Raw genomic sequence first — 15,077 nt, 5'->3', positions numbered from 1 at the left:
AGGTCCCCAGAGAAGGCTGAAGGTGGACTTTGGGGCCAGGGCGTGGTGCCCCAACAGACTGGACTGGAAAACACTCCTAAAGGCCAACAAACGATCCTTGAACTAACTACAAGCTTTTCTTTCTTGTCCCACTATCATGCTCAGTCCCCACCAGGATTTCAGTAATTCTTCTTTGTTACATTACCCTTGATCATGCCCTACCAGGCCTCCCACACACACCTGACCACTAATTTGGGTCACTTGTTGTTCCCTTGTCCCTGGGTTTGTTAACACCACTTCTTCTCCCTGCTTCCCCCTCTCCCATGTCCCTCCGAACTGTCAGTCCCGTTGTTTTCTCCTCCAGATTGTTCATACAGCCTATCTTATTTAGACAGACCTGTGGAGATAATAACATGCACAAAAACATGACAGAGCAAAACCAAGCAACAATGTGCTACAAAACAGCAACAACCTCAAGCCACTGACAAAGAACAGATTAAAATATACCAAGAAAGAAAAGCTTGTAGTTAGTCAAGGATCGCTGGCCTTTAAGAGTGTTTTCTTATGACAAGGTTCTAAGACCTCCTATGTACAGAACAAAGGCTCAGCAATCAAATGATCATTTAAATCTTACATCCTAGATTCTGTAAATTATGCTCTTCATATGCTGAGAACTGCCTTAATCCAGTTAACAAATAACTGAAGCTCCTTTTCCATAACTCCTATTTTTTTCAGAAACTCGTGAACTTCCTTTAATTTCGGAATTTCTACTATCATAGCTATTTTAAGCATTATAATCGGCCCTAGCGCCTACTACATAAAATGAGTAAACATTTAACACCATTCTAGAGAACGCCACAAAAGAACAGCACCACTCACTCCTACTTCCCTGAGTTCACGCCTTAAATTGTGCTATGTAAACTACCAGTTAGAAAAAGTAAATTGGCTTGTATGAGGATTAAGCTTAAAAGTACTGCTACAAAAATCACAGAAACTTTTATTAAACAAAAAGATTAAAACATGAAGCTACAGCTTCTCAATATATCTCCCATCCACATCTATACACTTCTGCAGGTGGTGGCTCCATCTCTCCAGCCCTTCCCCCTGAAAAACTCTGTGCTCTTCAATGTACACATCAGGATGGCGGCTTCAGTATCCTCCTTCGAGATGGAGGTTCATCGGCTTCCATAGTTACTCGAGTCAGGAGAAGCCTGCAGCCTCGCATCTGAACCGAAGGCTGGGAATTTGCCCAGATGTGGCACCTGTCTGCTTCTACAACTGTGTGAGCCGTTTTCCTGATATAACTTTCTTTCTGTCTGTGAGCGTCACTGGTTTTGCTTCTCTAGAGCCCAGCCTAAGAGATAGCACTAAAAAGGAAAATAGCCTGTGTCTTTATTTACCTAGGTTTTTAAATGTAAATCTTAAGGAATTGATTTATGCAAATGCAAATGCAAATAAGAAAATGACTAGAAAAAACTTACTGGCAAGAATAATCTCTGGGAAGCACATGGTTTAAAGAGTTTTTTCCACTCTGCTGCATTCTCACTTGGAAAGGTTACTGGGTATAATGTATAATTAAATGTTTGTAGAAATAACCAGCGATCAAGCTGAAAAAGCAAAAAAGAAAACAAGAATGAGGTTTTGCATTATTCCACTTTCAACTTTTCTACAGTAACACACAACTAAATTATGAAATGAAAACAACTAAAATTTAACATGTTGTACATTATACACAGTTAAAAGAAATTGTATGTTTTTTCACCATTTCTTTGTGTTTATTCATTAAATTGAAGTCACAGTAGCATGCCAGAAGCACTCACTCCATCATTAAGAACTGAAGAAGAATGAAAATTACCAGAATGAAATTATATTAAATTTTTTTTTAATTTTAGAGGGAAAAAAAAAGAAAATTACCAGCATATTAAACAATCAGAAAACTAGAAAAGCCTTGAAATAGTTCATCTACCTCAACTTTAACTGTTGTAAACATCCTCTCAATTTCTAAACAAATTTAAATCAGAAAAATTAGGCACTAATATTATTACCATAGTACATTTGACATAATGAAAAATGTTAACATTCAAAACTTAAGCCAATGAAAAAATACTGTCCACCTGTAAAATTTTTAATATGCATGAATACTCCAGAAAGGTTATCACATTTTAATAAATACACGGCAAATGCCATTAAAAAAATCATTTATAAAGCAAAATACATCTGAACTTTACAATAAACACATTTATCAATATTCTGAATGCACTCCAAGACACTGATTATTGTAAATTCAGTTTAAGTGTGACTTATCATTGATGCTTCAATAGTAGTGTTGATTCAAATTCCCTAAAGAAACAATTTATAGTAGAGCAAGGGGAACTAAGTAGTTCATGTGACAGGCAAAAGACATCACTTTTTAAATTAGAGTGGTATTCATGTAATATTTTAGAATATTAAATAGAGCCTCCCAACATTGTTTCAGGATATACACCTTTGCTTCCAACTTAATGCTTTGATGTCTGTTAATAATGAATTATTTTTAAACATTGATATTTTTGTTTTCCCTGCCCAGTTTATAAATTACATTAAGTACTATTTCAATACCAACTTCAATATGAAATATTAATCAGATTTCAATTAAAATTATAATACTTAGTCATCTCCTCTGTACTAAAACGATGTTCCACAAAATACTGATATTCTTTCAGTATTAATTATTATTCTGAGTTATTAATTAACTCAGAATTATTCATTATTGAATAACGATGGAAAAAACCTAAGTTTAAAAGAAAATATAAGTTTACGATATAATACATATTACAGAAGCAGTAACTTAGCCAGATTACAAAGCAACTCAGAGGCTAGATATAAACTGAAGCTATAAATTTATATTTGTTTTCTACTGCATTTTCAAAGGCTTCTACAGTTGGTCACAATCTGTTAGAATTCTCTTAAATGTTAGGACAAGTTCAATTCCTCAGCTAATCTTTTAGGAAACAATCCAAATAAGAACATCAAGATCACAAATCCACACTCAAGTTGATAGCTCTTAGAAACAATCTAAAACAATAAGTAATGTTTTATACTTCTTGGACTCCGTGGGCAGAAAATTCTGAGTCTTAAGGTCACCAGTATGATTTTTCACGCAATATACAGGATGAATTCATTTCATTTTAAAGCAATGTTAGATATACTTCCTTAACATAATTTAAAGTAGCATAACAATCCCGAGCAGTTTGAAAGTTTACTACATAGATAACGTGATCATCATCATCTTTGTTACTGTTAGATACCATCAACTCAGTTCTGACTCACAGCCGCCCTATGAACAGAACAAAATACTGCCCAGTTCTGTACCAACCTCACAACTGCTCTATTTGAGCCACTGTAGCCAGTGCCAATCCATCTTGTTCGGAGTCCTCCTCTTTTTTGTGGACCCACTACTTTCCACACTTAATATCCTTCTCCTTTTCCAAGAAACCTGTACTTCCTAATAATATGTCCAAAATAAGTGAATTAAACCCTTGATTCTAAGGAACATTCCAACTATGCTTCTTCCAACACAGATTTGTTTGGTAGCCCCTGGTATATTCAATATTCTTTGCCAACACCGTAATTCAAATGCATCGATTCTTCTTCAGTATTTCTTATTCATACATATTCATATGCATGCCATTTACATGCATGTGAAAATGCCATAGCTTGGTTCACACAGCGGCCATCAAGCTCAGAAGCAATAAAGCCCACATGGAAGAAGCACACCAGCCTATGCAACCACGAGGTGTCGAAGGGATCAGGTATAAGGTATTATCAGAACAAAAAAATCTTACCATAGTGAATGATGGGGGGAGTGCGGAGTGGAGACCCAAAGTCCATTAGTAGGCCACTGGAGATCCCCTTGCAGAGGGGTCTCGGGGAGGAGATGAGCCAGTCAGGGTGCGATGTAACAACGATGAGAAAAACAACTTTCCTCTAGTTCCTAAATGTTTCCTCCCCGCTCCCACTACCATGACTCGAATTCGACCTTGCAAGTCTGGCTAGACCAGAGGATGTACTCTGGTACAGATAGGAACTGAAAATACAGGGAATCCAGGGCAGATGAGCCCTACAGGACCAGTGGTGTGAGTGGCGAAACTGGGAGGGTGGAGGGAGGGTGGGTTGGAAAGAGGGAACCGGTTACAGGGATCTACATGTGACCTCCTCCCTGGGGGACGGACAACCGAAAAGTGGGTGAAGGGAGACGTCGGACAGGGCAAGATATGACAAAATAACAATTTATAAACTATCAAGGGCTCATGAGGGAGGGGGGAGCGGGGAGGGAGGGGAAAAATGAGGACCTAATGTCAGGGGTTTAAATGGAGAGAAAATGTTTTGAGAATGATGAGGGCAATGAATGTACAAATGCGCTTTACACAATTGATGTGTGTATGGATTGTGATAAGAGTTGTAAGAGCCCCTAATAAAATGATTTTTTTATTTATTTTAAAAACATCTTTTTCAATAGATTTGTCCAATGCAATTCATCATTTGTTTTCTTGACTGCTGCTTACATGGGTGTTGATTCAAATAAAATGACATCTTTGACAACTTCAATCTTCTGTTTATCTTGATGTTGTCTGTTGGTCCAGCTGTAAAGATTTGAGTTTTATGTTGAGGTGTAATGTGTAAGAAGGGCTCAGTGTTTGGTTTTCATCAGTAAGTTCAAGTCCACTTCGCTCTTAGTATCCAAGGTTTTGTCTGCATGCTGCAAATGTTCATGAGTCTTCCTCCAATTCCCATGCCAGGTTCTTCTGTGTATAATCTAGCTTCTCACATTATTTATTCAGCAAACCCACTAAACAAGCATGGTGAAAAGGTATGTCTGATGCACTCTGTCCTGATTTTAAACCACGCTGTATCCCCATTCTGTGCAATGTTATTCATAACTGCATGATCTATATGTTCAATAATTGGCACCTTCTGTTGAGTCATCTTTCTTTGGAATGGGCACACAGATCTCTCTCTTTCGGTCTATATTTGTTGGTCAGGTCTTCCAAATTTCTTGGCAAGTGAGGGCTTCTAGTGTTCTATTTGTTGACACTTCACAACTGATACTTCCTCAAATGCTGGAATTTCATTTTTCACCAATGCTTTCAGTGCAGCTTGGACTTCTTCCTTTAGTACACTGGTTCTTGGTCATATGCTTCCTCCTGAAATGGTTAACACTGGCCAATTCTTTTGGGGATGGCTATTATGTATTTCTTCCATCTGCTTTGGATTTATTCTGTTACTCAAAACAGAATCCTTCAATATTGAAACTCAAGGCTTGAATATTTAATTCAGTTCTTCCCTGCTGGTTTCCTAATTCCAAATTTCTGTACACTTCCTTATAACACTTTGTCTTCTCAAGTCACACAACTCACTTGCTCAGCTCTTTTATGGCCTCATTTATTCTATTTGCTTTGGCGAGTCCTCATTCAAGAGTAAGTTTCAGAGTTTCTTCTGACATTCAATTTGGTCTTCCCTTTAGTCCCTGTCTTTTTAGTGAACTTTTTGCTTTCTTTATGTATGATGTTCTTGATGTCATCCTATAACTCATCTAGCCTTAGACCATTAGTATTCAATCATCATCATTGTAATATCTCAAAACATAAGATAGGGAGACTGCAGGGGATTTTCGTTTTCATATATGCTTTCCCCTGATAGTCGGTCTCCTCTTTGTCCATAGTAATATATGGTTTTCCTATCAGATTGCATGATCCCCTCAATTAAAGAGTACATTTTGCACCTTCAGACACAGGTAGGTATGGTCGCATGATGAAACTGAGACCAATGGAAGACCGGCAGGACTGTCATGTCTAAATCTCCGGAATGTGTCTTCAAAGGAAAGTCGCTGCTTTGTTCACCCTTCCCTCCTTTACACTGTTTAAAATATGGGCGGATGACTTGGGTGACAATACGGAAAATGCACATTGTAGACAATCCAGCAATAAGATGGACTAAGTAAGAGCCCTTGAAGGCAAGAAACAGATATTTTCCTAGAATGCCTATTTTTATGTGACATGTGTGCATAAATTTCGATATCTTGTTAAGCTACTACCATGACAGCCAAATTTACTCTAAAAAAATCTAAATAAGGAACTTTCTTATCCAAGAAAAAAATCTACTTCCTTCCAAAAAGTCAATCAAGAATTCCCTCTCCTCAAAAACATAAAGCCTTTGTGTGTATGTACTCTGAGTGAGGCAATTCAAAGTCAAGATGGAAACAAAATTAAGTCATAGGATTTCTCAGTCAAAACACCCAAAGACAATAGTAAGAGTAATAAAAGCCTCCATACTTGGCAAAGTAACTTACTCCTATTCACAAACCACCTTTTGTTGATATCCAGGTTTGGGCTCCACAATGAGAGGGCAGCAGCAAGGAGCACTCCCCACACGAGGCGGACAATGAAAGTATTAAAAAAATGTATCACCGCGTTTCATTATATTTTCAACGGTACCATCTTCACTAAGTCTCAAATACTTACTATGCCTTTAAAGCTGGCATGCAGCTGATCTTCGGCAAAAATATGGAATTGGAGCGGTTTGATGCTGAAAAGTATTGCAGACTTCAGCATGGTTACGGTTTCTTCCAGTCTTTCACCACAGGCAACTACAGCTATGTGCATTCGTTCCACCGGTTGCGTTTTCGGACTATACCTAACAGAAAAGAAAACCACATTTCCAACAGTTTTAGTATGGGATAGCAAGTCTGCAATATAGTCTATATCCACCCTGTGCAAAAACTGAAGTTCAAAGCTTGGGTCTAAAACGCAAAGAAACACCAACATACAAACCCTTACCATGATAAATCCATCATATTTTTTTTTACTTTCAACCAGCCTGTCTTAATCAATGTTATTCATCTGAACCAGGGAACACAAAAACTATTTTTTCAGCTCTCCTAGAACGGTAAATAATGACTTCTAGATGCACATAAATTAGATGATTACTCAGGCTGATGGTTTTAGACACTGGCATTTGATTCTATCATTGAACCTCAGCTGAGAATGGGAACATACTGATTTGAAAGTCTTTTGGTCAATCTGAAAAACTTTTAATCTAAACCAAATAACAAGCAGACACAAGAGTAGACAGATTAATGCAGTCAATTCCCACACACCCATCTCTCACCTACAATAACAACTTATTCAATGGAACTCATGTCTCATCTAAAACCCTTCCTCCCATTGTCCTCCATCTACCAATGACTCATTTGGAAGCAAATTTACACATAATTTTATTTATAAATATTTCAATGTTGCATGTAATCTTAAACCATGCTGATTATAAAAAAAAAAAGTTTCTCACACAAGTCCCATTTACAAAGTAATCAGAGAAAGGTGAAAATTTGTAAGATGGTATAAAACATACTGGTAATCAAACACTGGAATGTCATTTTGGAAGGATTACCTAAGACCAATTTACCTTTGGAGGCTATGTTTGAATTTAAATTTAGCACAGCAGTATATACGTTTATAACATCAGGCTTAAGCAACCTTTAAAACCTTTCACATTTTCTCTCAACATTTCAAACTAATAATGATGGATTAGCACATAACAAGCACAACTAATTATTCTGACTAAAATGTTACTAAGTAAAATAGATTACTTATGATCTATAACGCAGACTTGTTTGAAGAACTGACTCCTAAATGAGTGTCAAAATAGGAGGCAACATGAAACAATATATCAAAAATAAATATTAATATCTCTGATGAACCACATAACTATCCCCTAGTTCTTTAATATTTCCTCCCCTATTATAGTTTTTATTTGTTTTACCCATTAACCATGTTAGATTTACTTACTATGTTCATTTGTATACTTAAGATTGCTTGGTACACGAAAGCCAAGATAGATAACCCCTCAGAAACAGTAATAGGAGTAATGGTTCCCTGGGGGTATGGAAATGGGGGAAGGGGAGGGATAATGGGGGAAATAGGGAGCTGAAAGCATTGATGACTGTATAATCCCACTCAATGGAAGTGAAAAACAGAATTGTATGAGAACGGATATACTGGATCAAGTAAGATACAGCAAAAAAAAATTTTTTTTAACTACTATAAGGAAAAAATAAATAAGGGTTCCTGGGGGGTAAAGGGGAGCTGACTGTGGTAACAATTGTACAATACTGCTTGATGTGATTGAACTATGCAATGTTATGATAGCTGTCAAGAGCTCCCAATAAAAATGATTTAAAACAAATATTAAGGAATATAAATACTTTGAATTAAAATTTTGATTTTAACATAATTTTTAGTTACTGGGGTCCTTTCTGTAAAACATGTAAAGTTTAGATGGAGAACCAAAAGAATCATTGTTCACAGATGACATTAGTATGTATGTAGAAAATACAATAAAATCAACAGGTAAATCACTAGATTTTAACAAGTCTACCAAAGTTGCAGGATATAAATTTCAATACACAGGTGTGCAGCCACACTGACAGTCCAAGATGAGAAACTGCAGAGTGAACTTAATAATCAAAGGAAGGAATGATGATTGTTGTGATTTTTCAAAAGTATCAAGATATTAAAATGTTATTCTTATCTATGTATAGTAGTTGGCATGCAGTAAAGGTAGTATTATACACACTTTGAAACACTGAGAATTAAAGTGCTTGATTTCTTTGCACAACTTTATCCAGAGTATGTATGTGTTGCTTCTTATGAAGAGTTGTTGCCATGTTTTGACTGTGACGCTCCTTTCTAAGTCTGCTGCAGCTTCCAGTATTTTATCCTTTGTGCTTTCAGTGTCCTCATGTACTTGCATCCCAGAGAGTTCCTCTAATGTGAAGATATGTGTCAGTGTCACTGCCTTGGGACATACACCTTCATCTGGTGAGTCACAGCCAAGCTGCTAACTGACATCAGTACCTGCACCTTCAATAAACTCCCTTGCTGCATGTTTCAAGTCTCTAGAAAGGGGGCACTGTCAGCATTCTCATGATCAGTTATTTCTTCCACAATTCTACTTATGTTCGATTCAAATTTCACTTCCTCTGTCATCACTTCATTTTTTTTGCTGATCTATAAAATGTCATTTGGATTTACCAGTGAAGACAAGACAGTAAAGCTCGATATGCTGCTCTCTGCACATGACCTGAATAACAGATGCAAAGTGACCAATCACTGGCTAGACTCTGATCAGGACAGGCATCTGTTACTTGCTTAGCTGTGATGCAGTGAATTACATAGTATGACCCTTCTAACCAGTCTTTATAACTCCCATCAGTGACTAGGAAGGACTATGCAAATGTGAAATGCCTGTGGTTCACCAAGGGGACTGGACAGCTTGCTAATAATGGAAGTGAGGGGCATGGCACCTCTGTGGGGATGCAACTATGGAAATAAGCAATACAGAACCCTAGCATGGGGACCGATCAGTTTTGCCATTCCGTTAAGCGTAGGATGAGCCATTCCACAGGTGGAAAGGGGGCTCTCACACCACCAAGAAGCAGCTAGGAGTGAAGTGCATCCTTTGGACCCAAGAACCCCATGCTCAAAACCTGCTTGACCCAAGAGATAGTTGTTTATATCTTGCTGAAATATTAAAAAGCAATGGCAGAGAAATGGCAGCCCCAGAACCAAGATCCCAGCAGGAGACACTGTGGTGGGCTTCTAGGCCCACAAGAACAAGAAAACCTCGGGTAGGAGGTTTGCTAGTGGAGTCGGTTCCTCTGGGCATTTATCAGCAAAGCTAAAAGAGCTTTGTAACACTTGCCCAGAGAAGGAGGCCAAGGCGTTCAGGGTCAGAGAGAGGCCTTCCTGCCTAGAGATTCTGATGCATTAGGTTGCAAATGAAGCCCAGGGATTTGTAGTTTCATTAGACCCCCAGATGATTCCAATAGTCAATGAAGTTTTGGAACCTAAATTGGCTTGTCAGCATGTTTGGAACAGGGCAATTAAATAGGTGGATGATAATTTGCTCTAAGTAAGAAACTAAGTTTATGAAATTTTGCATAATTATATAATATGTATAGCAAAATGATTTGTTGTTTTTATGTAATCGTATGCTATAGACTAAGCATATAATATTACACAGAATACTTCACACAATAACAAGTGCAAGGGCTTACAACAAAGTGGGATCCACAAGTAATTTCTCCTAGGGCATACTTCAGGAGTATTAAAAAATAAAGTAGGGCATTGGTACAGATAGGAACTGAAAATACAGGGAATCCAGGGCAGATGAGCCCTACAGGACCAGTGGTGTGAGTGGCGAAACAGGGAGGGTAGAGGGAGAGTGGGTAGGAAAGAGGGAACCGGTTACAAGGAACTACATGTGACCTCCTCCCTGGGGGACGGACAACAGAAAAGTGGGTGAAGGGAGATGTCGGACAGGGCAAGATATGACAAAATAACAATTTATAAAACTATAAAGGGCTTATGAGGGAGGGGGGAGTGGGGAGGGAGGGGAAAAGTGAGGACCTAATGCCGGGGATTTAAGTGGAGAGGAAATGTTTTGAGAATGATGAGGGCAATGAATGTACAAATGCGCTTTACACAATTGATGTGTGTATGGATTGTGCTAAGAGTTGTATGAGCCCCTAATAAAATGATTTTTAAAAATAAAGTAGGGAAGTTAAAAGAGAAATGGATAAAGTAAATTTTCCTGGAAGGAAACTCTTGGGAGTTGATATTGTTGAATGATGATGATGCAAGCTTCAATTTACAAAAGGGTCTGGTTTTTATAAACCAGACAGTTCTGAAGTTTTCAAGCTTTCCAGGCTTCCAGAGTAAACAGACTTTTGTCATAAGACTGGAGATAGCAAAGTGGCGCCTTGTCGACACTTATCCATTAGCAAGAATACAAAATATAAAGCTCCAATTTTCAAAAGTTTTAAAAGCTATAAAAATGGTAAGATTATCTTTAAATAGTTTTTAAAAGTTTAAAAACTGACTTGGACTGATCCCTGCTAAAATTGTAATCACCCAAACTTGCCCATAGCCATGGGATACAATGAAAATATCTGTTCCCTGCCAGTTTTTCATGGTATGCATAGCAGAGCGGGAGCACAGGAACAAAAATGCATGTTATATGTTACATATATGCCTTTGAAGAAAGCAGCCAACACCAAGGGTAGGGGAGTGCCGAATTTGCAGCAGCCCATAATCCTTTTCTCTCAAATGCTCATTGGTTCAGGGCCACATCTGTACTAGGAAATCTAAGCAGAGAGCTGGTGGTAGGTAACCTAAGATGTTTTCATATTAAAAGACATATGCATGCAACCTAAGCCCTATTGTGTCCTTGAGGCACAGTACACAACGCCCTCACTATTTTCATTTCATCTAATCATCTCACCTTGACCTTCCTCCTTTCAGTTTCCACACTGAAGCCAGATCCAGGTCCCCAAAATGCACATTTTAGAATGTCACTCTCGTGCCTAAAATTCCTGAATGCCAGGTGAAGCCTTCACTCAGCAAGGTCTACAGGCCCTCTGCCCTTCCACTCTGTGCTCCCGTGATAAAGCCTTACCGTTTCTTGGCTGTACTGTCTTGTCCTCTCAGTTTCTGCAAATACAGCCGTTCTCCCCACCCAGAATGCCTCAGCTCCTGCCCTTAGACCTGGCTGCAGTCACAGTTTAGACATCACTCTCTGGTGCCTGAAGCTGACTCCCCACCCAGTGCTTCTCCCATCATCAGAGCTAGAACTCGTCACCTACTCCTGCAAGCTCAAGTTCACTGGCCCAAAGCCCCCAAAAGGTCAGAGCCAGATGTTCAGACATTCTCAGTGCCAACCAGTGCCTGACAATGGAATGAATAGAACTTAAAAGTACATGAATCATGAAGACTTGGTACAAATATACGACTCTCAGGAGAATTTTTTTTTTCTTGAGGCAGACATTTCAGGGCTATGGCCCCACTCCACCATCATTCTCTCAGGGACCTAAGTCTTTGAAAACCCCTGCCCTGTCCCATCCCTATCAACACTGTTTCTTTCTTGCTTTGAAGGTTACAGCAGGAAGAGACCTAAGTTGTCAGCCAACTCAATGCCTTCATTATACAGAGCAATCATTGAAAAGGTCAAAACACCAAACCAAACCCATTGCCAATTGTCACTGTGATTCATAGTAGGTGGCAGGACAGGAGAGAACGGAGCTCGTCAGGCTTCCAAGGCAGTGACCCTTCCAGAAGCGGACTGCCACATCTTTCTCCTGTGGAGCAGCTGAGTTCAAACCTTTCAGTCAGCTGCCAAGCACCTACCCACTGTGACACCAGGGCTCGCAAGAGGTCAGTAAAAACTGCCGCATCATTTGTTCCCACGTGAAACATTTTTATCCATCTTCTCATTTCCCAAAATTCAATCTTTCTGCTAATATTCAACTTAAATCTTATCCCAGTGGTCCCCTATCCACCTACAAAATTTTCTGTGTACAAGCTTTAGATGCATGCATGTGTGTTACGTCAGTATAAGTTTACCTTTATCACTTTTTACCTAGAGTTGGATCATAAATTCTAAGAACAATGGCTTATTAATAAAGTCTGAGGAAAATCAGAGCATTTTATATACAGTATATAGTCTCATTAGTAATAAAGAACTGTAACTACAAATAGGAAAAGGGAATTGAATATTCAGCCAGAAAAAATTACTTGGAGGACAATATTATGTTACAGGAAAATAAATAAGTTTTTATTATTTACTATCTAATCTTACCTACACTGATCTACCAATTAAGTATTAAATGCCTACCTAAAAGTCGCTTCCCAAAAGCAGTTCATTCCACAAACATCAGAGGGCAGCATCCAATAGGGATTCCAGTAACACAGAGAGAAATCTTTACACCTAACAGAGTAAGACAGAAACAAGAGTCCTATGTTAAGTATTTCAGTTTAGAACCAACAAGGAATTTATTCAATAATATAATAATCGACTTCCTATTGTAGAGTAATGAATCCAAGCTGCCAAGCTAACTTGTAAAAGTTCTTTAAAATTTGTCTCCCCTGTTTAAGGCATCATTATTTTTAAAAGCAGGGTAAAATATTTAGGATATTCTATACATTGGGAAATAGTTTTCAAGTCAGGAACTCTCAAGTCAAGCATATATTTCTTTAGGAAATAAAAAATGAAATTCCATTTCAGCCGAGCAAAACCTTAGCCTGAAGGAAAATTAAAATGCCACAAATGCTTGGTGGAAAGGAAAGCATCGGACCTTCACAGGGTAAATGAATGCCATTTGTGAGGGGTTTTAAACAGAATCATCAGCAAGCATGCTAACAGCCATGGCTCAGTTTCCTTACCTAAAGTATCTCAGTTTTCCTATATTACACAAGCTAAAAGATTTCACACACACACACACACACACACACACACACACTTTTTTCCCCTTATACCTAATAAGATATAAAATAATCTTTCTTCTTTGGTCACAGGTTGCTGCTAAGGCAAATTCCTCACATTACAAAGTGTTTTATTTTTAATCATTAACCTCTTTTTTAAAAAGTTGCCGGTGGTGGGAGCTCATTCGTCATGGCTGCTGGGCCAATCTCCGAGCAGAACCAGGATGCTAGTGTACGTGGGGGGCCTGGATGAGAAGGTTAGCGAACCCCTTGCATGGGAACTGGTCCTCCAGGCAGGGCCAGTAGTCAACACACATGCCAAAGGATAGAGGCCCTGGCCAGCACCTAGGCTACGGCTTTGTGGAAGATGCTGACTATGCCATTACCATGAACATGATCAAACTCTATGGGAAACCCATCGAGTGAACAAGGCATCAGCTCACAACAAAAACCTGGATGTGGGGGACAATATTTTTATTGGGAACCTGGACCCAGAGATTGATGAGAAGCTGCTTTGATATTTTCAGCACCTTAAGGGTCATCTTACAAACCCCCAAGACTATGCGGGACCCTGACACAGGCAACTCCAAGGGTTATGCCTTCATTAATTTTGCGTTGTTTGATGCTTCAGATGCAGCAATTGAGGCCATGAATGGGCAGTACCTGTGTAACCACCCTATCACTGTGTCCGTTACCTTTAAAAAGGACTCTAAGGGTGAGAGGCATGGCTCAGCAGCAGAAAGCCTCCAGGCAGCCCACAATTCACTCTCCCAGGCTGATCACACTCACCAGCCTTTCCCTCCACCTTCTGCCCCCAGTCCTGGGGTGTCATCACTGGCGTCTGGGTTTCCTCCACCAAGTATGCCTCCTCCTGACTACTTCCTACCCCCAGTGCCAACACCTGGAGCCCTTCCCCCTGTATACCCCTAGCCATGCCACCACCACCTATGGTGCCCCATCAGCAGGAACCCCAGGAGCTGGACATCCTGGACATGAACCTTCTCATCCCCACCAGGTAGGATGCGCCATCCAGGGATGCCTCAGATGCAGCTGGCCCACCATGGACCCCATGGTTTAGGACAGCCCCATGCAGGGGCCCCCCCCCAGGCTCTGCGGGACAGCCACCACCCCGACCACCACCTGGAATGCCTCATTCCAGACCCCTTCCAATGGGCATGCCCCCAAGAGGGCCTCCATTTGGCTCGCCCATGGGTCACCCAGGTCCGATGCCTCCACAAGGCATGTGAGGCCCTCCTCTGCTGATGCCTCCAAGTGGATACACTGGCCCTCCACCACCTCCACCCTACGGCTACCAGCAGGCCGCTTCCTCCACCCAGGCCCCCTCCTCAGCCGCCGGTTCCTCCTCAGGCCCTCTTGGAGGCCCTCTCCCTCAGTAAATTCTCACTCTCCTTCCTCCTGTTTTCGTTTCCCAGTATCTTCCAGATTCCTTAGACCAATCAGAGTTACTGGAGCTCCATGGAGCTAAAGCAGCAATTACTCTCAGGCCTTTCTTTCTCTTTTTAAGTAACTTGTACCACAGGGAGTTTGTCTTTTTTTTTCCTATGTTGGTTCCAAATATTTTTCAAATGCAAATTTGCAAAAATAAAGCGAAATTTGTTTTTAAAAAAAGGAAATTTGCCATCAAGTCCATCTAAACTCCAGGACAGAGGAGAACTGCCCCATGAGATTCCCAAGGCTGTAACCCTTTATAAAAACACACTGCCATGTCTTCTTCCCTGAGCAGCTTGATGGGTTTGAAGCACCAGCCTTTTGGTTCACAGCTAAGCACTTTAGCCACTGTGC

General features: G+C 39.8%; 1 protein-coding gene and 1 pseudogene across 1 annotated transcript in view; one reads left to right on the top strand and one right to left on the bottom strand.

Moving 5' to 3' along the window:
* The window catches only part of GXYLT1 (glucoside xylosyltransferase 1), a 49,131-nt gene extending 36,355 nt beyond the window's left edge, over positions 1–12,776 (bottom strand). Inside the window, exons 1-3 of the mRNA XM_013006934.2 lie at positions 12,688–12,776; positions 6,480–6,651; positions 1,461–1,586 (exon numbers count right to left, since the gene is read on the bottom strand). Coding sequence (XP_012862388.1) covers positions 1,461–1,586; positions 6,480–6,651; positions 12,688–12,740 — 351 coding nt within the window. The 5' untranslated portion in view covers positions 12,741–12,776. The remainder of the gene's footprint in view (positions 1–1,460; positions 1,587–6,479; positions 6,652–12,687) is intronic.
* A 688-nt stretch (positions 12,777–13,464) lies between these two features.
* LOC101659142 lies at positions 13,465–14,671 on the top strand (annotated as a pseudogene).
* Positions 14,672–15,077: the final 406 nt, after the last annotated feature.

The sequence above is a fragment of the Echinops telfairi genome, unplaced genomic scaffold, assembly GCF_000313985.2.
Source record: "Echinops telfairi isolate 266 unplaced genomic scaffold, ASM31398v2 ScPeMD7_12;HRSCAF=54, whole genome shotgun sequence".
Lineage (NCBI taxonomy): Eukaryota > Metazoa > Chordata > Mammalia > Afrosoricida > Tenrecidae > Echinops > Echinops telfairi.
This window is presented reverse-complemented; position numbering and strand designations above follow the sequence as displayed.